The sequence below is a fragment of the Trachurus trachurus genome (assembly GCF_905171665.1).
Source record: "Trachurus trachurus genome assembly, chromosome: 4".
Lineage (NCBI taxonomy): Eukaryota > Metazoa > Chordata > Actinopteri > Carangiformes > Carangidae > Trachurus > Trachurus trachurus.
The window spans coordinates 22,327,541-22,350,336 of record NC_139898.1 but is presented as its reverse complement, the minus strand read 5'-3'; the positions used below and the strand labels follow the sequence as shown (position 1 = coordinate 22,350,336).

Sequence of the window (22,796 nt, the reverse complement as noted above, 5' to 3'; positions counted from 1 at the left end):
AGTGGAAACGGCCCCCATGTTAACACCCCTCTCACATATGTCATCGCTTTATGTCTTTACATCTCATATCTAGCATCTCTTCCAGCAGCACACCACACTCTATGGACCAGATGTTTTTGGCAGCAAGGAACATCTGGTAGAGTGTGGTGTCCTGGAGAAGAGCTGCGCTACATGTCATAAATTTGATGGCATCACCTTCTTTTTTTTTAAAACACGCCACCTGCATTTAAGAGTTTGGATCATTTTCAGGAAGTGAGATTGTGTTGCAGCAACAAACAGTGCAGCTCTGAGGATGTGTGGCCAAGACGTCAAGACGCAGATTACAACTAACAGCTGCACTGAGGCGAAACTAGTGTCGCTGTGTGAACCATTACCTGCTTAGACTCTATGTGGTGTTCGTATGGGGGACGGGGGGATGACCAACAGAGAAATACATTCGGAGCGCGGTTCTTTCCCAACACAAGAGCGCAAGCTGCACTGAAGTAAGCCCTTTCTAGTTTTGCATCTCCTAAAATCTTCACAGATAAAAAACCAAATAAAAAAACAAACAGAAACAAGACAAGGCAAAATATAGTTTACAAAGGAAAATAGAGAGATCATCTTTTCTTTGACATGAAAATATCTCCGGAGTATACATCTGGTGTGAAACAGTCAGCATTCACATCGGGCAGAACAGTCCTTGCTCAAAAGCCAGGAGGTCACAAATAAAGTGCCAAGCAACTATTGGACTAAACATTGCACAAAAACATTTAAAAAAAGAAAGAAAAAGAATACACCCAGTCCAGAGGCTGACATGATTGGCAACGACAACATAAAACAATCATATCTGATGTCTTAAAACACACTCCACTTCAGCATGGCTAGATTTAAGTCCTGTACATAACATGGGGGTATAAGAATCTGCTCAACGTGTCTACCACGCCAGAAGCTCCACATGAACAGTGCCGCCCCCTTTGACCAATCTGCAAACTGCAGTCAGAGCCTCCTTTTGTCATTTTCTCTTGAGAAAGCCCGAAAAGGTCAAAAAGCAGCCCGGTCGACATGTAATGAGAATCGCCTGTTTGCACCGACTCGTACGCAGTGAGATGCTACAGTAGGAAGAGAGAGAGAAAGAGTGGAACAAGCAACAGTCTGTTTTTTTTCAGAGGAGGGAAGAGCAGGGAAAGTGGATCGGGACCAAGAAACTCCCAATGTCAGGTCATAAATTTGGCAACAGGCTCAAACTATAGGACACTGCCACAGAAAATACATTCTTATATCATTCGTGAAGGAGCATTACACAGAGACGGAGGTGACAAGAGTCACTTAACAGGAGTTAACTGTTGCACAGGAGAAACCCATACATGCATCCCTTTAGACTTGGTGATAGCGTTATGTTACACGGAGCGATAGAAGGCCTTTTCTCATTTCCGGGTTTGGACTGTCGGTTGTAGTCATGCATTTTGTTTCAGCTATAGTGTATGTACAAGGTCAGTGTGGATGACTGTTATTCAGCAGGGTGACAGGAAAGAAACGACAGGAAAGCTCAAATCACTGGCATTAAAGGTAACGCAACGTAACATTTGTCTTTTTCTTTACAGAATAAAAACCTTTGGAAACATGTCGAGAATGAGTTTCATACATTTGTTTCGGTGACAAAATCAGCTCCTGGTAAAGTGTTGTGCATTTCTGGGCCTTTCTTTGTTCTAGTGGTTTATTTTGCCTCCTCCTATGAGAACGCAGTCCACGATAAATATGTTTACTGGAGTAAAATGTTCCACTGATCTAAAACATGAGGAATAGATCGAGTTTGGCATCAGTTCCTTTAGGTTCGGAGAGAAAGTGTTTTCTTTGTGGAACAGCAGTTTTGCACCTAAGTTCAACAGTCACACAGGGAGAAATTCAGACAAGAGGCAGAGAATAAGTATGCATGACGGTGGATGGGAACAGCAACAAATGTAGAGACAAACAATGGATGGTTAGACAAAGAAAAGGCAGGTGAGTGGTTTAGAAAAAAGAAAAAGTAAAAAGAAAGAAAAAGAAAGAGACACTTCATTTCAAAGTGAAGCTGGATTTATGCTTCTCTGGCACAGAAATCCATTCATAGTTCAGCATACGATTTCACTCGTTGATTGTCATAGCACCACTGCAAAACTTCACGTCCTGCATTCATTAACACTGTACACACTGTCCAACTAATCAAGCCTCTTGTTTCTTTTCTAATGTAGGACAACAAAGGAGACAGAGCTTAACCTCAAAATTTCATTGTTTCAATTCCTTCTTTTTGTTTTATTTCAATGCTCTAAAGAGCCATTGAAATCTTCATACATAATAATTCAGATTACTAATTACTATCTTTCAGGCTCCAAATTACTGTGCAACACTGGCAGAGGGTAAATTAATGCTGGAAATTGTATAAATATAGAGCCAGTTCAAAGAGATTACTGAACCTCTCTATGAATTGTCACATAGAATAGCCAACCATCACATTTTATTTTATTTTATCAGTAGCTCCAGTGTGTAGGTCTCCATTACCACACCATCTCTGAAGCATAAATCCAGCCCAACTCCTGGAATGTGTTAAACCATTAAAAAATAAATAAATAAATAAATCAGGAAGTGGATTTTTCCTTTGAGGGTTATTTTCTTTTTGTCTCATTTGCATAGGAATCACAGATCTGTTGAAGGCAAACAAAAGCTCTGATGGAGGTGGTGTTTAGTTTAGCAGACGAGGAAACACTCAAAACTGAAACAAACTGTACAACTGTAGAGGTCGTGGGGGTCAAACCAAACGTGATTCACTTTGGGGGGGAAAGAGTGGGAGAAGGGAACTATTTTTTTTCCCGCCTCCCCCTCCTCCAACAGCGCTTCAGGTGAGTAAATGATCAGCACGTCTGTACATGAACATCACAAGATACCAAACATGATCCCAAAGACCTACACACAACCGCCAGGGAAACTCTGACAAAAGGCTGAAGCAGACCAACACGGGACGTGAATCGTGAAACTTTTTCCTCTTTTTTGACAAAAGATGCTGTGTTGTTGTTGGAGCTAAGGATATATACATTTTCAGATTTGTGTCATCACTTTTCAGTGGAGAAGGTGGTATCAATGGTTTTACACTCTAAACTCTTAGCACTCTTAGCTTGGTTTTGTCACCATCTTAGTTGTTCACAACACTGAACAAAATAAAATGAGGCCAGTGTTGGTGCTGGCAAAAGAAAATAACAAATAAACAAAAAAGTTGCATACATACTTTGAAATATATAAATACACTCATATTCTTTCTTAAAGATAACCTTTATGTACTTCTTTCAGTCTGTTCACTGTGATAAAAATATCCTCATATCCATAAACTCTGCCTCTTTGATACCGTTACATCTCCAACAATCAACCACTTAAACCTCTACATGCTGTATGGTACTTCTTGTTATTGGCGACCCCTGTGGTAAAGGTCAGTAGCATTTTTGTTAGAGCTTCCCTGTCATGGAGCAAAAAGCCTCCCCATAATTGCACTACTTCTCAAATACTTTAAACCCATCCTTTGAAGTTTTTTCAATAAGATTTTTTTTTTTAAGTTTTTTTTTTGCCCCGCTTTAAAAAACATCAATAATTTGGCTATAAACTGTACCGCTACAAAATACAGTACATTGATTTGTCAAACCTTACACAACATAACCACAAGTATCACTGATCAAAAGTTAAGTTCCTCTCAAATACAAGAAAAATGTTACAGTAAGTTACGAAAATACGTTGTCACATTAGACACTTAAGTAGAACAGTAGAGTACTCATGTAAGGCAAAATCAGGTGATTTCACAGTGAAAAAGATTTTTAAGATTTTAGTGTTCTCTGGTTTAAAAACAGACGGCTTCGGTCTGCGTGTGTATATTGGCTTTTCACTGGCAGAAAATGAATTTGGACGTGTTTCTCTTGTTTTTCTAGTTAAATAGAAATACCTGATGATTTTCTCAGAAAAGAATCAATTCAAGTGGCATAAAACCCAAATCCATTTCTGGAAACAATGACATTTTTGATTTGACCGCTGGGCTGCAGAGTGGCAACGTCTACCACGTCCCACATCAGAGAATGGCACATCGAACACCAAAGAGCAACTATGGGGAGGTTTTGCACTCCTTCATAAACCAAGTAGCTTAACAAACACATATATAAATATGTTAGTAATTAATAAATAGACACAAATTACATCAGTGCAATTTTACACTATGCCTACAAAGAGCATTTTGGCATCAAATTTAAATTATGAAATGGAATATAAAATCTATAACCAAATAAATAAATAGAACATATAAATACATAAACCATCAAAACATACAGTACATGATGAAAATAACATTTGGTTGTCAAAAATAAAGCTTTGAGTGTGAAATAGAAAGCCGTTACGGCATGATGGGAAAACCGATTCATTTGTTTGCCGGGTACAAGCAAAGCAAAGTTTTTTTTCTCTCTTTTGTTTGTTTTTGAACGCAGCCGTTATAATGGGAACGGTTTAGCCCAATGTCCTAGCAGCTTCCTGCTACGAGCGAATATTAACAAAAACAAATATTACGGTGGATATGAAAAAGAAAAAAAAAGTCAAATGTGCGTTTTTTGTTTTTTTTTGGAATATATGTGGCATGTAATGGTACACTGTAAACACAGCAGGCTAGCGAAAGCGCTGAGCGACCAATCTCATTCAAAACGACAGCGAGGCCATTCCCCGGCAAGCCACTGGGTGTCTTTTTCCCTGTTGTCTTTTGGTGGCGCATCGTTTCAAAGGGCTTGACGGAGTCGAGGGCGAGGTCGGACAGCTGGACAGCCATGCAACGAGGGAGAGGGTTCATCCTGCCCTTTGCTTCTCTCCATTCACAAGTTAGTGTGTGTTTTTATTTTTTTATTTTTTTTTACTTCTTCTTCTTGTTCGTGGCCACGGTCGGGCCTCTTACGTTACAGCCTGTCCATCCTGAACGTGTCCTCGGTGGCGGGGTCGGCGAGCACCATGTCGGGGTCGTTGAGCATGTGCAGTCCGTCCAGGGTGAGCGGGTCGATCTTCAGCTCGTCCAGAGGAAACTGAGAGTCCGCGTCGAAGCTGACGTCACCGACGCCGGCCAGAGAGTTGGTCAGCTCTTTGGAGAGGCTCGGAGGAGACTCGCCTGTGACTGAGACACGAGACGACAGAGGAAGACGGTCTTAGACACATGCATGGGTTTAACAGTCATATGTTATATTGATATTTTTACACTAAATCTAAATTTTCAACCAGCAACAGTAACTACAAGCTGTTTGACACTTTCATTTGTGCCAGCAAAACAATAAAATCTACAATTATTACACATTATTAGACAAAAAGTCTGAATAAATATTGTTAAAACTACATTATCTCAGTGTATAGAGTCACTGAATGCCATTGTGTGACACATTTGGAAAGATTTTGTTATAAATCTTCACTTTTGTGCTGTGGCGGTATCAAGAGGTCAAAGGAAACGTTCACAGCACAGTTTTGTGTTTTATTTTTCTAAGAATGTGACGTGACGCTGCACTTGTACACAAATAACTGTTGAGATCTCTGAACACAGCGACGGCGCTAAAAATAGATCCGGTGGCGCGACAAACACAAACACAGGTGGACTGACAATCAGGCAGGCTGCATAAAACACATCATCTCCTGCACTTTATTTAGAAGAAGGAACCAAACATGAGCACCAGTGATGTGTTGATTCCTCATTGCAGAGGATGCTGCAAGTACAGTTGTCAGCCTCTCACCTGTGATGGATGCAGTACCACACATGTTGGACATATTAACATTTAACCATAAATTAATTCCTACATGTCATCACTGTTCATAAAAATACATACAGCTCGGATTAGAGGGTAATTTCATCCTGGGAAAAGATGTTTAACTCAACGGGGAGGTAGTTAAACTCACTGATGTTACCTGCTACAAACCAAACGAATGAGAACGAATAAGAAACGACCACCTGTGTTTAAAGGATTAGTTCAACAAAAAATGAAATACAGTCATTATTGACTCACCGTCATGCTGATGAATACTCTTTTACTACTTTTACTACTTTTTTTAGGTTCGTAGTCCAACAAAATCCTTATACGAGAGTCAATAGCGCCCGACACAAAAAAGTCCATAAAACTACACAAAAACCTTGTAATCTTCCTCCACACTGCTCATCCGCTGCAATCCAAGTGTCCTGAAGGGATATAGTCCAGAGTTTACTCGAAACGACGTCATTTAGGACATTTTTACAGCCTAAACAGTCCTGTATTGCGCTCTGACGTTCACGTGCACCAGGCAAATTCAATACAGGACTGTTTAGGCTGTAAAAATGTCCTAAATGACGTTGTTTTGAGTAAACTCTGGACTCTATCCCTTCACGACACCTGGATTGCAGCGGATGAGCAGTGTGGAGGAATATTACAAGGTTTTTGTGTAGTTTTATGGACGTTTTTGTGTTTGGCGCTATTGACTATCATATTTCGTTGGACTACAAACCCCCCTCCCGGGTCTCCAGATGCACTTTGAGGAATAAAAAACTACTTCGGACGGAGTATTCATCAGCATGAGGGTGAGTCAACAATGACTGAATTTCATTTTTTGGTGAACTATTCCTATTATATTAATATTATACACATGAGTCTCATGTGCTTGTGGTCAAACGGCGGCGGCGTGGCTACCTGTTAGGATGATGTTGGGGATGTTGCCGTGGTTACTGTAGCCGAGCTGCTGAGAGTCCTGTAGGCTGCTCCCGGTGAGGCCCATCATGGCCGCCTGCGTGTAGTTGAGGGTGGAGCACTGGTTGTAAAGGCTGTTGGAGCTGATGGGGCTCTCGATCATGTTGAACTGCTCCAGCTGAAAAAGAGAAGAAAAGAAAAAGAGATTTAAAAACGTGGCGTTGAATAAAAACATTTCTGTCACGTCAGGCTGCTTATTGAGTTTTTTTTGTGTGTGTGTGTGGTTTGTGTCACCTGGTGAGAAAGTGCATTGGTCTGCCTCGATGCCAATTGTTGATCATAGAAGGAGTCGCCAAATATACTGCCCACCACGGGGATGTGCTGGAGGAAGAGGAAGTTAAAACATTTTGAACAACTGGTAAGAAAGCAGCAGCAATAAAATATATATATATATATAAAAAAAAAACACAGACACGCAAAACAAAGCTAAATTAGTCAGAAGGCAGGTTATCTGAGCCCACAAGCAGACATTTCAGCGAAGGAAGAACAGAAAAACACAAGCAAAACACAAAGTAACACAACTGTCAGACTGAGCAGTGACCAAAGCAAATGGTTTTCTGGACTAGAGCTGTCGTGGTCGAGAGACAAAAAGAAGTGAACGAAACACTCGAAAAGTTAATATACGCTGCATTCTTCGATTGTTTATGATTCAATTTTCACACCGAATAATTTGATAAATGACAATGAAACCCAAAAACTCAGACATGGAATGGGAGTATGAACACGATGTGATCGCTCATCCCGTCCCAGCAGGACAAGGGGATACACAACGGTGCAGTGATGCGTTGACCGCGGCAGCCCTGTTCATGACCACACAAACACAAATTGACTTGTTTAAAGGGAAATACAGGCATCTGTCAACAAAAAGGTCTCATATTTAGTTCATGATGTTGTTGTTGTTTATTTACTTTTGAAGAGGTTTGGGAAACAGGGACAGGAAGACGGTTGATGGAGGAAAAGAGCGAAATGATCCGTTCAACAGGAATCATCTCATCCACTGTTCAACAGGAATTTCTAGGGATTTACTTTTTCTGTTTACCTTCACTTAGACTAAAAGACAAGTGTTTGAGATGATTTCTTTTGAACTAATTTGCTTTGGGAGATACTCTTTTCTGCCCCCATCACTCAGTGTCACTCTCGCCTGAGCCCCTGTGTCCCATATCTCTACAATGAAAGAGGAGGGTAAAATGTGAGAACACCACCAGGTGGACAAATACCAGGTTTTCCCTTTAAAATATTCTTGCAATGAGAAAAGCACCACTGAACACAGAGTCGACACTGTGCGATTGGCTTTCTTTTAGTGGTGGAGTCCCAGTCTAACCATTTCCAACAAAAGCCTTAGATACTGGTGCAATCGAGGATATGAAAACATTTACATATCTGTACCTGTAGTCTCTCCTTATGCTTCCAAGTCAGCCATGACTAAAATACCTGTTATTTTCATTTTTTTCTGACATCTTATCTTTTAGCTTCTGAGTAATTGCTTTTCTTGACATGGCCTTTAGCTCTGCACCCTGAAAACCACTAAACGCAGAGCGTGTATTATCTAAACACATGCGGTTGTCTTTTCCATTCTGCCAAATGTTTTATTGAAGATGGAATAAAAGAGCTGATGACTCTTCCCCAAAGGAGGCAGCGACAGGTTGTGTCAATGTGCTTTCTATGTGCATAACAGATGTAGAGGGAAAAGGCGAAGAGTTGTGCTCCAATGACCCAAAACACACGGGAGGATTACTCTGAAATAAAGCAACGCAAAGGATGTGTAGCGTGAGCGTAGCAGCAGACGTCGTTGAACTGATGTTAAGAATCATGCGTGTTCACACCGGCTGTGTCGCTGTCTTTCGCAGGTGGCTGGGGCATTGAATTGTTTTCATTATAAATTCATTTATTATTCATTTTAAACAGAAAAACGCTCACACGCAGCTGCAAAAACTGTTGAAATATATTTCTCTATATGCATGTTGTGTGTAAAGTTGCTGCCGTGATGTGAATAGGACATAAACTGGTCTTTTCTAACCCGTTAACATGCGTGACGAAAAGCAAGTCAACACACTCCGCAGCCGCCACGCCCACCCGCACATCCAGTGTGTTTGTGGCGAAGAACTCAAAATCGACCAGCTGATATGATATCAGCCAGAATGGCAGCAAATATTTTTGGGGGAAGTCTAGTTGGAACAAGTGGGAGTTTTGTCATATATTCAAAGACTAGACAATTGTATGTTCATAACGTTAAATATCATTTCTGAATAGAGCGAATACTACTGACTGTTGCATTATGGGTTGCTGTGCTCGCAGTGTTTTGAAGTCCATTCATAGAAGCACTGTACTGTATATGCCAAAAATATACATGTATATTACACTTACTAAGGCAGATATTGTTATCTGATATGATTTTAGTTGAAATGATTATTTTTGCATTTTCATTTTCATTTTCAATATGAATTGTTAACAATGTTCAATATAGTGGTGACACATTTTATCTTAATTAGTCCATTTTACAATTGCGACTGCATTTTAATTAAAGGGATAGTTCACCCTAGAATGATATTTCGCTCATTATCTACTCACCCTCATGTTGACTAAGGGCTGGAAGAATTATCAGAGTCCACCGTCCCTTCTCTGAGTTACAGGGGGTCTCGGCGTAGCAGTGAATTTCAATGCAACGGTTGCAAAGGGACACCGGAGCTCTTCGTAAAAAAACACACACAAAAAAACATCCAAATACCTCCATGATGCTCGTATGTAATGTCCGTCTTGTGCTGAAGCCCCAAATTGCGTAATTGTCCCGAAAAAAAATTAAATAAGTCTATATTTTAAGCTTGTTTGTAGCGGAAGCTTCTCGTCTTCTTCTTCTTCTCCTCTTCCTGGTCCGTCCAAATATCGCGTGATTTGCGCCGGCGTCATTGCGGTTACTGCGAATCACGCGATATTTGGACGGGCATCATGGAGGTATTTGGATGTTTTTTTGTGTGTGTTTTTTTACGAAGAGCTCCGGTGTCCCTTTGCAACCGTTGCATTGAAATTCACTGCTACGCCGAGACCCCCTGTAACTAAGAGAAGGGACGGTGGACTCTGATAATTCTTCCAGCCCTTAGTCAACATGAGGGTGAGTAGATAATGAGCGAAATATCATTCTAGGGTGAACTATCCCTTTAAGTCTACAGTATAGTCTATAGTGAAGCTTTTAGAATCAGCCATAAATGTGTCCTGTTGGTCGAGAATAACCTGCAGGAGTTTTTGAAGCCTTGTGCGTTTTGCTGCCACGGAGCAAATATAAATATCGTGACTGGCAACAGGTTCATAGGAACGTCTTTAGTGTAGAAAGTAACTGGGAGGAGAATCTGTCAAACGGACAAGAATTACAGCCGTCATGGACGATGAGCTCAGAGAGACTCACGACTGAAAAATGCTTACTGTCCGAGTAAACGATTTTACCGCTCAAACTGTGAGTATGTGACTGATGGGAAGATACAAAAATGTGTGTTTTATGCATTACTACTGCATCTCATGTTTCACTTCCACAGGAGACAAGGCTTGACTGATGAAGACTCTTCGCTTTAGATTAATGGTTTCTTGGGGAAACGTTCCCAACAGGATGAGTGTATCACGGTCGTCCGAAGTTTGGACGACTATATAGATCCATCATGTGTCTATTCACAACAATCTCGGTGCTCTTGTCTTCATGCTGCAGTTGACGACAAGATAATTCAGTTTCATTCAATTTAAACCTTTGCTATTTGTTCCGTTAACATGTTCACAATCACAAATGGTCGGGGTCTCCATCAACAAACTATCGCCATGTTGTCATGCACACAGTGAACAGTGACAGTGGTGGTGGAGAAAATGAGTTATGCAGCCGTTGACACCATGAGTGGTTAAACTGCTGATACAGAGAATGAAAAGCAGCCTAACTCATCTACAATTAGCTTTCCCCCAGGCGCAAAGCCCTTCCCCAAACAGCAGCTAGCTCGGTGGGTGGGCCCTTACTTGAGGCGAGCCGCCGGGGGAGAAGCCTTGATTGGAGACTGGGGAGGTTGGAGACTGAGTGGCTGGTGAGCCAGTCTGATTGCGGTACTGTTGGAGGGAAGAGGGTTAGCTAGCACTACGCTTCATGCCTGGCACACACAAGTTTCAAAGGACGGGCTGCGAGAGAGAGGGCATCGGCCAAGGACCTGCTCAGTATTTACTCGGCGTATAAGTATCATGAATCACCCAGATTAACTGTGGCACAACCCTGTGGCTGGAAAATGTGCAACGCCTGATACTCGTCCTACTCTGGTGAGATGCTCGAGCTTAAGTGACTGTTGTGTTATGAGAGAGAGCTAAGGTGTGTTTCTTCTCAGCTTACATCAGCCGGTGTCTTGCTCTAACAGTTGCATTCATCCTACTACATCTAAAAATAACTTAACCTACACAAACGTTTATAGAAAATGTTTCAGTGCCAAATGGTGAGAAGCCCTGAAAAACCTGTCAGCAGCATCTTCCTGAGCATCACACAGCTAAAACAATTATCTGGTAGTCAAGAAGAGTAAATAAAGGTGAGTTCAGCATGTAAAATCCTTGCAGCATAAAAAGGATGTGAGGGTATTTACTGGGATGTTTTCTGGGTTGAACAATAGAATGACAAAATGAATAGCAGCTTAAGGAATAAGCAAAACAATCCCAGTCATTTCATCAGGCTCTAACTGTTTCACTTCTGTTATCTCTGCTTCCACTCTCTGATTAGACTTCTTACCGAGCTGATGCTGATGCTGGCCGAGGTCTGGCTTTGGCTGTCGGGGGAGGGGCTTCCCACAGAGGCGGGGGCTGTGCCGGTGGAGGCTGGAGTCGGCAAGGTGATGAGCTGGATGCCCGGCGGCAGGGCCTGCTGCTGCTTCTGCAGGTCGCTGAGCAGCTGCGCCTGGGCCTGAGCCGTCAGCTGGTTGAAGAGCGGGTACTGGGAGAGCTGCTGCTCCAGGGTCAACGACTCTGGCGGCAGGGCCTGAGCAGAGACACGGACACAGACTGCGTTCAAGGCGACTACAAGTGTGTTGTATTTTTCTGAATGAACTGACGGGTTATTTGTATTTGTGCTCTTACCATGATGAATTTATGAGGTGTATGTATGTACTATGTTATGGGCAGGGTGCGATTTGCCGGGGGGGATGGTGGGGATTCCCCCCCCCCCTCTGTTTTCGATGTCCCCCCCTCTGGTCATTTATTATTATCCCCGGTGGGGATACGTGTTGTCCCCCCCTCTGGTCAGTAATATCCTACTTTAGATCAAGTCTACATCATTTGAACCGCGCCTTCTCATCTCCCCTACAGTAGCGCACAGCGTCTCCCAGGCGGTCATATGTAGTCCAGGCTACCGTAAATTCTCAACAAAAAAAAAGAAAGGCGAGTCGAGATGCCAGTTGCACTGGGTCGGGTCCAGGTTTGAGCAAATAAAAGCCGGTCTCAAGCCGGGTCTGTTGTTACTATATATGCTTAATGTTTGGGTGCAACAAAATCAACATCTAATCTGTCCCTTCAAAATAAAGTTAGTGACGTGTCTGTTTGGAGCAGCTGCTGACAGATGTGCAGCTGACAGTGACAGTTTCCTCATCACTAAACCTGGGCCACCATCCGATTCTTCCTCGGGACAAAGTCTCTTGGACATATATTAGCTATATTCTGTGTTTTTCTTCTCTTTAACCGTCTCATTTCAGTTTTTGTCGGTTGGCAATCATCTGGTGCACCCGCTGTTTCTCTCTCGCGCTCGCTCACTCACTCACTCTCGATGCGCCTAAATGTTATAAAACAAAATAAAAAGGAAAAAAACACAGATGCGCAAATCGAAATGACCTATACTGTAGTCTATTCAATGACCACAGCTGATCACCAGCTTGTCCTGTCACACCTGTCACGTCTCTATGAACACAGCTACAGGCTTTCTTTTGTTTATTTACTTTTGCCGCGGTCCGACCGCATCGGGTCCAGGGTCCAGGGTCAACACTGGTCGGACCTGGTCGGGTCTTTGCTCATTTATTTGCTCAAACTTGGAGCCAGACCCGGTCCACAGACCAGAGTCTGGTTGAGAACGGTAGTTGTCAGGTGCGGCGAGGGGGGGGGGTTCCTATAGTCACTTTTGCCCCCCCCCCCCTCTGTTTTTTTCACAAATCGCACCCTGGTTATGGGATATGTGCAATGCTATTATGTCTTGTGTTTGCTGGGTTGATATGGCTGAGGTGTATTGTTTTTTTTTGTCATTGTGGCCATCAAGGCATTTATGGCGCAGCTACAGTGTCCAAGACAGATTTCCCTGAATGGGACAATAAAGTTTATCGTGACGTATCGTATCGTACCTGTGTGATGTTAACAGGTGAAGACAGGGTGGGCGAGAGCTGCTGTGGGGACTGTTGGAGGTGGAGGTCGGAGGTGAGGGTGAGCGGCACCACGGGAGGTTGCCGGCGCTGTGCCGTTACGGTCATGGTGGGCTGAGAGGAGGTAGGGATCCCTGGGAGGAAAGACACGCACAGGAAACTCAACTCAGACATTCACACTGATTGCAAATCAGAACTGCAACAAAGCTGAACACTGATTTCTGTGCTAAACTAGAAACGTTCATCATCAAAGATGAACAACATGAAGCGAGGCGCGTCTATTCTGTGGTTCATAATAGGGCTCCAAATAACAACACAGTCCATTATGATCATTATGAATAACTGAATTGATTAAATGACTTGTTTTGCCCAGCCACTGGTCCAAAGACATTCAGTTTAGAGAAAATCATGAAACGCTCATGAGACGCTGGAACCAGAGAACATTGTAATAGTTTATTCTTGAAAAAATGCTTCTGACCAGTGACCAACTTAGTCACAGCCTGCGCTCCCAGGCCCTTTCAGTGTTCCCTCACAGAGCTTAGTACGCACAGAGCTTAGCAAAAAGGCCGGCTATTGTCTTACTCTGCCCCTTCAACCTGGCACAAACTTGCTGCAGTTTGTGCCAGGTTGAATGGGCAGAATAAGACAGTCTCATGCTGTCTAGCTTCAACCCATTAGGGGATTTTAAACTCATTTTAAAAGGCACTGGAGAAAGCAGAATTGGAAACTTGTTCCTGTTTTTAGTATCTTTTGAATCCACTTCCACTTGGCATTTTTATCTAAATGTATTGTATTGTATTGTATTATAGGTCTGTCTGCCTGTAACTAATTGTTGTTGTATTATGTCATTTTCAAATCAGTCTGCGTGCCTCAATGAGATTACCTATATAAATAAAGGTTAAATATATATATATATATATATATATATATATATATATATATATATATATATATATATATATATATATATATATATATATATATATATATATATATATATATATATATATATATATAAAACGGAAAGGTGAAATCCGGCGATCTGATTGGTTGTTAGCCGTGGTATATTGAGCATATACCACGGCTACTATTCTAAAACCTTATCACAGCGCAGGCTATCACTCCGCCTCAGGCACGTATGACTGGTGTCCGTAGCAAAAGACAGCTGATGTTTTTACGATGTTAAAAAACGGACTGAAGTAGTTGAATTCACATGTTTAAGGTGAACTTTCACCTCCGGGGAGGGTTAACAATGGTAGAGGGGACTGAGCAGTGACTTTCACCTGAAAAAATGCGGAGGAAAAGACGAGCTGCAGAGCTAACTTGGAGCTAACGTCTGGAGAGGTGGGACTATTTTTTCACAGTGAGGCTATTTTATTGGATAATATGTACTTCTGGTTGAATAAAACTACATGAAATTGATTGCGTATCCCTCTTTTATATTGCCTTTATTCGTAACCGTTTTATCCGTATCCGTTTTATACCACGGACTCCAGTCCGTGGTATATGCTCATTATACCACTCCAAGGGGGTTGTCGCCCCTCCGCTTCGCGTCGGGCCGAACAACGCCCCTTAGCCGTGGTATAATGAGCATATACCACGGCCTGTCGTGATATATTGCTTAAATATATATATATATATATATATATATATATATATTTGATATACTCTCCTGTCTTGGCTTCTCTACACTGGCTCCCAGTAACTGCTAGAATAGATTTTAAAGTTCTCCTCCTAACATATAAAGCACTACATGGTCAGGCACCCTCATAGCTTGAGGACCTTATAGTTCCCTACCACCCAAATAAGACTCTGCGATCCCAAAATGCAGGCTTGCTGGCTGTGCCTAGAGTATTAAAAAGTAGTATGGGAGGCAGGGCTTTTTGCTATCGGGCCCCACTTCTCTGGAATCAACTTCCAATTCAAATTCGTGGGGCAGATACTCTCTATTTTCAAAAATCGACTTAAAACATTCCTTTTTAATAGAGCATATAATTAGGGATCTGACTATGGTATCTTTTATCTTTTTATTCTTGATTTGTTTTTAGCTTGGCCTAATTTTATTTGTATGATTGTTTTTGTTTTATCACTGCTACTGTTTTATTGTCACTGTATTTTTACTGCCTGATTGTTGATGAATATTGTTTTTAATTGTTTGATGATTTGTTTAAAGCACCTTGAGATGCATTTCATGTATGAAAGGTGCTATATAAATAAAATAAAAATAATTATTATTATATATCATCAAAATCACTGATTAATTAATCAAGTATTTGTTTCAGCTGTTATTTAAATGAAAAATTGCACTCAATGTACTGTAATTTGAAGCGTGTGGGATGCTCAACAGTTTTGACCGAGACATCTATTGTGCGTTTGAAGAGCCCCTACGTGGTACTTTGGGTTCAAATATGAGAAGCTGTGACTAATTGATGCTGTTGTGCCAAAATGATCGTCAGCTCAGAAAGGCCAAGTCATCGGAAATGATGAAGAGGCAGCCAACAGCCTGCTGATCCAGACTCGGCACTCATGCCAACACTGCATGTGTTTTCACTGGAGGTGGCAGATATGAGCGTAGGACAGCATCCTGTTACTTTTTGGCATACTGAAAATATTGCAGACATATTTTTGAGCTTTGTTTCACAAAGTCCTGAATAATCAAATTAATTAATTATCAAGATGGATGGAAGCACAACTTGTATAACATTACCAACTCCGAGGTTTAACGTCTATTGTTTTACTTTGTGGCCATTTCAAGCAAAAAATATCTTAACTGAAAATCTAGTTCCAAATTAAAACTAAAACCAACAACTACAAAATGTTTTTGTGCTACAAGTTTACAAAGAGTACGGCACTTTGAATCTCCTTCGCTCTGCCTCTTTACGTCGTGAACTAGTGGTTGTTACCGTGGCTTGCAGCGCTGATGCCCAGGTGGGTGAGGTTGGTGGTCAGGCTGCCCGTGCTGTTGGACGCGCTGAGGGAGGGGAAGGCCACGGTGTCGTCGGGGTCCAGCGGGGTGGACAGCGGAGGGGGGAACTGGATGTTAGTCAGATCAGGCAGCGAACCGCCGGTGTTGTGTGCAGCGGGGAGCAAGGAGGGGTTCAATTCCTGGTCCGGAGATGGGAATATACTAAAGGAAAGAAAAAAGCATACACACAAGTTAAAGCTACTGATACTTCAATCGTTTAATTTAATGGATTAATAGTTTCTGTAGGGATTAAAGGGATTAATTTAAAATAGCATTTCAACTAGGTAAAATAACTTAAAACTACAAGATACACAAGCAAAAAGACTAAGAAATATAAAACTACAGTTTTACCAATAAGGAAATGTGTATTTCATACTTCTGAAATGATCAGAATTTAAAGCATGACAAAAACTTGTGATGTAAACAAACCTTTAACAGCAGCGGAAAACACAACAGCAGCAGTTGCTACGCTGTGGTATGCAAGGGTACTGCAAGTGCGCCAACGAATCATTGCAGAACAGAAAACTTTTTGTGCTTTAAAACCTGTTATTATTTAGCCCCTGTATGAGGAACCTGCTGCACTACAGAGCTGTTGAAGAGCAGTCTGTCAATTAAACTAATATGCAATTGTATGTAGGAGCAACATTTGTGTACTTTCAAAATCAGCATACATGCAACAAACGGGTCGGACCGTGCTTTTTAATGGGATCGGTTGTGTTGTACCAGTACAATGGTGGTGTCCTGGAGGGCTACATGCATCATGTGTGAGTGCCCCTCCAGCATGTTTCCAGTTTAACTAGACCAGCTGTCTTGAATCAGCGTGTCCTCGCAGCATGATTTATTTATGGCTGTGGAACTAACCCCAGTGTACCCGCATTGTAAGGAACAACAAGAGAAATAACTCGAGCCACTCACTTGATTCCTGGGACATCACATGCGTTGGGCTTTGATGCATCATCCTGAGGGGGAAAACATACTCATGAGCCACAGATCTTGCACCATACCAAAGTGTACACCTTGTAGCTCCCGTCCCACTCCCATCAGTACCTTCTCATCATTCCACAACTGTTTCTGCGCATCCTCGTCTGCATTCGACTCTGAATTCTCCGTCCCAGGCACTGTTAGCAGCAGTACTAATTAGTGAAACAGCAAGACACAGTTGCTTGCTATGACAAAATACACAACAATTCAAATCAGTGCAAGAAATGAGTCATCAATATCCCACCCAGTCATGCAGAATATAGTGCTGTGCACTAGATTCCCGAGTCTCTAAAAATAGCAAGGTGACCACCAGACAGATTGTGGATGCCAGCCAATCTTGGCTTCATTATAGCGCAGCCTCACACATAAAAAGACATAATCCATGGATAATCAGTGAATTATTGATCCTGCTCGCTAGATCATCCCGAGTCGGCTTCATTCAGAGATGTTACTTCTCTACAGCCAGCTGTGTGCCGTTTGATACACTACATGCTGAAGTACTTCACTGCCAGTGATCAGTATCCATTCACTTATTACTTTATTTCACTATGAGTTTAGATCCACATCTTCGTGACATCAAGCCTTTTGTGTAATTTAAGGTTTTTGACGCCTGCACTGACACATTACTCGATAGGAGTGGCCCCGTGTTTTTGTAACTGGATCCTCCATTACCTCGTTTGGGCTGCAGCTCCTGTGATCCCCCTGCAAACATCTCCTGGGGCTTGGGATTCATGGCGCTCTGGTGTAAGGCAGAGTCCGAATTTGTCCTGTATGTGTTAGAAAGATGAGATGTCAGCAAAACCACTGCCAAATCCCCGCCAAGGGCATATAGCCAATTCTACAGCACCATACGAACACTTGTCGTGTGCAATCGTTCTGCAAAAATGTGTGGTCTTCCTTTGTGTGTTGGTTGAGTTTAGACACTTGGTATCAACACAAGAAGCACAGGTGTCACGTTTTCATTTTCGCGAATTGAGCTGCATCCAGTTTGGTGCTTCAGTTATCATCTTGGCAAAGTGACAAGGGGAGGTGGCTTACCTTCTCCAGCTAGTGTCTGGCGGTGGGGAGAGGTAAACTGAGCTGTAAGGACAGCTGTCAATGTGAATTTAGTTAAGGCTAATAAAGTAGACGGGATGAAAAATGGATCCGAGCTAATCCATACTTTTATGTCTCTTGGCTGATTCAACCTAATAGACCTAACACACACAAACACACACACACACACACATACACACAAGTGTTGCTGGGGTCCAATTACTTTGAAAAGGGCTTCAGTCAGCGTCTTGTTATCTAATGGTGGAACATATTTCTAAGAATAATCCTGTCAACAGAAGTGTAACAACACACTGTCTCGTATTGTATCGTTCAATACCGATCTCTCAGATTCACCTCACTTTGATCAAAATCTATCAAAACACTGCGGCACGGTGATGACGCCTCGCCATCACATCGCTCTGCATTGATCAGGCTACTACCCACTGCTCCACTCTGAGGTTTCAGATGCTTCCTGTTTGTTTGTATCCTATAAAACCATTTTATATGCAACGTATCTATCTGTGAATGAAATATTTCTAGTGTTATTTGACAAAACATTGCATATTAAACTTCTGTTAGCTGAACTCAAGTCTCATCAATCAGGCTAATGTGAATGAAGACAGTTTATATTCCACCTCATTTTAAAGTCCACCCATCATTGAAACTACGAAATAGTCTGATATTAAAAGCGATTGTGTTTGTGTGAGTGAGATTTAGACCGAACATGTCTCTGCTAATGTCCAAATGTCTCCCAATAACCTGAGTGTGTGTTTAAAAATAAAGAAAAAACCCACCAAAACAAAAACTGCAATGGATGCAAACTCAGAGGAAAGCAAAGCAATTCCACATTTAAGTCAAAACAACATCACCACCACATCCCTTCAGACAAAGGATATTTGGCGTCCATGTTTGTCAACCGACAGTGGCCGGCGGTGGGGAGATGTGATGCGGTTCCGGTCGCGGTAAACGCGCTCCACCAGCCCGTGGTGCCTGGTTGTCCGGCTGGTATCCAGCACCGAGTTCTAGAGGTGAGCACACCAGGTGAATGAAGCCAGCAACAACAACCACTCACGTACACAACACAACTGTGTCTCTGGATAATGTCTTAGGATTAATGGTGCAAATGTGTTCATTTCAAAAATGAGTCAAGCCATGGGCCCCCCATACTGATGCTCGAGTTGGCAAATGTATTTAAAGATGGAAAGCTGTGACAAGCAATGATATACTTAAAAATTTAGTTATCAAATTGACACTGCAGGCTACAACTGGGAGTCCTTGTGGTAACACTTCTGGCTTCCTTTCATTCCTGAACCAAGATAAAAAAAAAACCTGGTCAGACCTTGCAGCTTTGATCAACTACCATCACAACCTATACACTAAGCCACACTTTATTAAAATTGCTTTATAGAGAATTCTCTGTTTTGAGCCAATCTTTCACCAATACTACGGATAACTGCAGCCTTTGTATGTCCAATATTATCGCCAACAGCAGGTACACTGGTCGAGAACAAACCTTTGATTCACCAGCCGAGAGGCTAAGGGCTCACCTGAAAAGGCAGGTCAATGTTGCCATTTCCAATCTGATTGACATTGGGCAGTGAGCCTCCATAGTACTGTCCACGATTCTGCCCTAGTTGCAAATACTGGGTCTTCTGTAACTGCAACTGTGCAAAGTAAAATTGCATGAAAGCATGAGTGAATGATTGATCTGATTCACAAAAAAAAGTGATGCTTAAAAAAAATGAATGACACCTGCCAGTCCACACGGTGGTGAAATGAAGGATTAATGGGTCCATTAACGGACAGATGAGACATGGTGAGACAGCTGTTTCATGAACAATCAAGGAGGCAGACAACATCTTTCATAGCAAATAAAAATCACATCAGCTGACGCGAGTGACACCTGACTGACAGCTGGTGCAATTACAGACCACACTTTCCTTGTAACACATCTGGCTAGTACAACAGCCACACGGTAATACACAAATCAGTCACAACAAAAGTCATGAGTGTTGTTACAAATACACTGTGATGGAAAGCCTCCATGACCAATAATAACTGAACAAATGCAAGGGATGGAGGGATGGATGGATGGACGGATGGATGATGTTTGTATGGAAACACAAAGAAATCTGGCAGAGACTACAAATCTGAGAAGTAAATTGAATTCTTCTCCATGCAGTAAATGACTGTACAGCTCAGGTTTACACTGATGCAGCGTGTGCTAAGTGGGCATCATTTCCAGTAATAGGGCCGACAATTAGCCCAAACATTTCCTGGCAAAGACAGGACATCTTTCTTTTGTGGTACATTGAACTGAAATGAGTAGTTGATTCATTGATTGCCTAATAATAGACTTCAGTTTTGGTAATTCATCAATCATTTAATTTCCCAAAATTCAAAGAGATAAATCTAAGAATTGCCATATTTCAGCTTTTAAAATATTGAGATTTTTGGACTATAATCCAATAAGTCAATTTTAGTTCATGGGCATTCCCAACTGGGAATGACATTAAATTATATTAATTAACAATCAATGTGTAGATCTTATCAATTTACAAATCAATTGTAAAGTCTAAACACGTGAAGAAAAGAGTGAAAATTCTTATCACAATGTGTGAACCTGAGGTGACATCTTTCAACTACATGTTAAACTAATGATTAAACAAAACAGACAGAAATAGTAAATAGTCACATTTTGGAGGCTGGAAATTTTGTAACTGATTAATTTAATTAATAATGAAAATCATTCATATTATATCAATGAGACTATTGACTAAATCAACAATGCTTTCAGTTGCAGACTAAATAACTGCTTGAGATAATCAGCAGTTTTCTTTTTGACTACAATAAATAATTATTCATTTAAATCTTTTTGTTTGTGTTTTTCAAGAAAAATTACAAATATTTGACAACATCTGTCATACATAATTGCAAACCAAATATCTTTTGGTCTCATCCTGTTGGTCAGACAAAACCAGATAACTTCAAGACATCCTGTTTGGCTGTGGGACCATATCATTTTGTGACATTTAATACACACACACACACACACACAAAAAATAGTGCTAGTTGCAGCAGCTCTGGTTGTTAACTCATTTGTTTACAGATGTGGAGAGAAAGTTGCCAAAGTTATACCGACTTAACATGCATGTAAAGTGACTAAAACAAACATGTGGGTCCTTTAGAGCTGACTTTATTTGACACATGTCTGGTGTTTGCTTATTGTTAACATTTCGCTGCCGAGCTGGTGTAATGGTTTGACGTTTGACGCTGGTAAGAGATGCTTTAACCTGAAGAGGACAGTCACTGGTTATCATCACAGTTGCTGCCTCGTAGAGACGCTGCTGCAGCTGCAGCTGTTCAGTCCGCTGGCCTGTTATTCATCACACAGTGGTTTACTTACACGCCAGCAGCTGATGTGTTTGCTGATGAAATGTCAGCTGCTCGGACTGCAGCAGCGCAGGTGTAACGTTACATTATTATTATCATTCAGGCTACATAAAGCTGGTTAACGCTGCTGCACATATCCTCAACAAGGCCACGGTGCTTTTACGGCAGGCTGGGTGAAAACGTGATTCAGTGGTGTTGCACCGGTGCAGATAACATTGAGGACGTTAACATTAACTTTGGCGACTTTAGCATCTTTCCCCCCCTCCAATGGTCAGATTTTCCCCTCTCCGCAGCGCTCGGTCGCTGCAAATAATAATAATAATAATAAAGAAAATAATAATAAATAAAAAAAAAAACAAAGCGATGAAACAAAATGTAAACAGCCGGAGGTTGTGTGCGCGTCTTACCCGTGCGGCTCTGGTGATGTTCAAGTCCTTCATCACTTCTTCAAACGCAGCGGTCTCCTCCGCCTGTTTCTGATTATGCAGAGCGATTTTTTCGCTAAATTTGCGAGGATTGTTAGAGGACGCCATCTTTCCCTCTTCTTCTCAATGGAATGTTACGTTTCGCACTACGCCGGGGCCTTGTGGTGTCGTCATCGCGCACGGTCAGCGCGTCTGCCGTGTCGCCTTGCTTTGCTTTTACCCCACAGCTCTGCAGCTGTTGCCAGTAAAACCACCGCTGAGTCTCCCATTCCCTCCCGAGCCAAAAAAACACGTCTTGCAACACACTGGAGCAGAAATGATTCGTTGTTTAATCAGAAAATCGATTTATTTTTATACTATGTTTTTTTTAGTTCTCTGTTATAATGCACATATAAAACAGCTGTGGAATAACTTTGTTATTTTGTACTTGTGAAATGCTGGTCTCCAATAGAAAAACAAAAAATAATATTAATAATAACAATAATGTATTCATAAAATTATTACATTTACAGCCTAATATGTTAACCTTGCTTTTATATGGTAATTTCTTGAAATCCTAATCACATAATAACGTTCATAATGTAGATGTGTGATTATGATCCCTGTAGTGCTCAATATTAAGTGCCTTTCCTACACTCTCATAGCCACTTGGAGGAAGGATCTTCTGCAGCCATCAATATCGCACCTTGGTTGTACTAACTTATTATAGATGAGGCTACTTTATTCAAGCAGAAAGGATGAAAGGGTGAGAAATATTATTCATGTTGCTCAGTAGATTGAAATCTAACATTTCTCAGCTCAGTGGTTAATGCAGAAGATAGATGACCTTAAACATCAAAGTAAATCTACACCAGAACAGCATTTCCTTAGATTTAAAAAAGTATATATTTTTCTTATTATCAGTTAAAACTGCAAAGTACTTTTTCTACCA

General features: G+C 41.5%; 1 protein-coding gene across 1 annotated transcript; it reads right to left on the bottom strand.

Annotated features, from left to right (window-relative positions):
* Nucleotides 1-1,556: 1,556 nt before the first annotated feature.
* Nucleotides 1,557-21,979, bottom strand: crtc1b (CREB regulated transcription coactivator 1b). Its single transcript, XM_083970211.1, has 14 exons — nucleotides 21,848-21,979; nucleotides 19,595-19,711; nucleotides 18,936-19,069; nucleotides 18,051-18,104; nucleotides 17,685-17,779; nucleotides 17,079-17,164; nucleotides 16,947-16,990; nucleotides 15,970-16,193; nucleotides 13,049-13,200; nucleotides 11,458-11,703; nucleotides 10,710-10,796; nucleotides 6,957-7,043; nucleotides 6,666-6,840; nucleotides 1,557-5,137 (listed from the first exon to the last, which is right to left on the bottom strand). The coding sequence occupies exons 1-14, from the start codon at nucleotides 21,971-21,973 to the stop codon at nucleotides 4,926-4,928; spliced, it is 1,839 nt and encodes a 612-aa protein (XP_083826337.1). The 5' UTR covers nucleotides 21,974-21,979; the 3' UTR covers nucleotides 1,557-4,925.
* Between the last annotated feature and the right edge of the window lie 817 nt (nucleotides 21,980-22,796).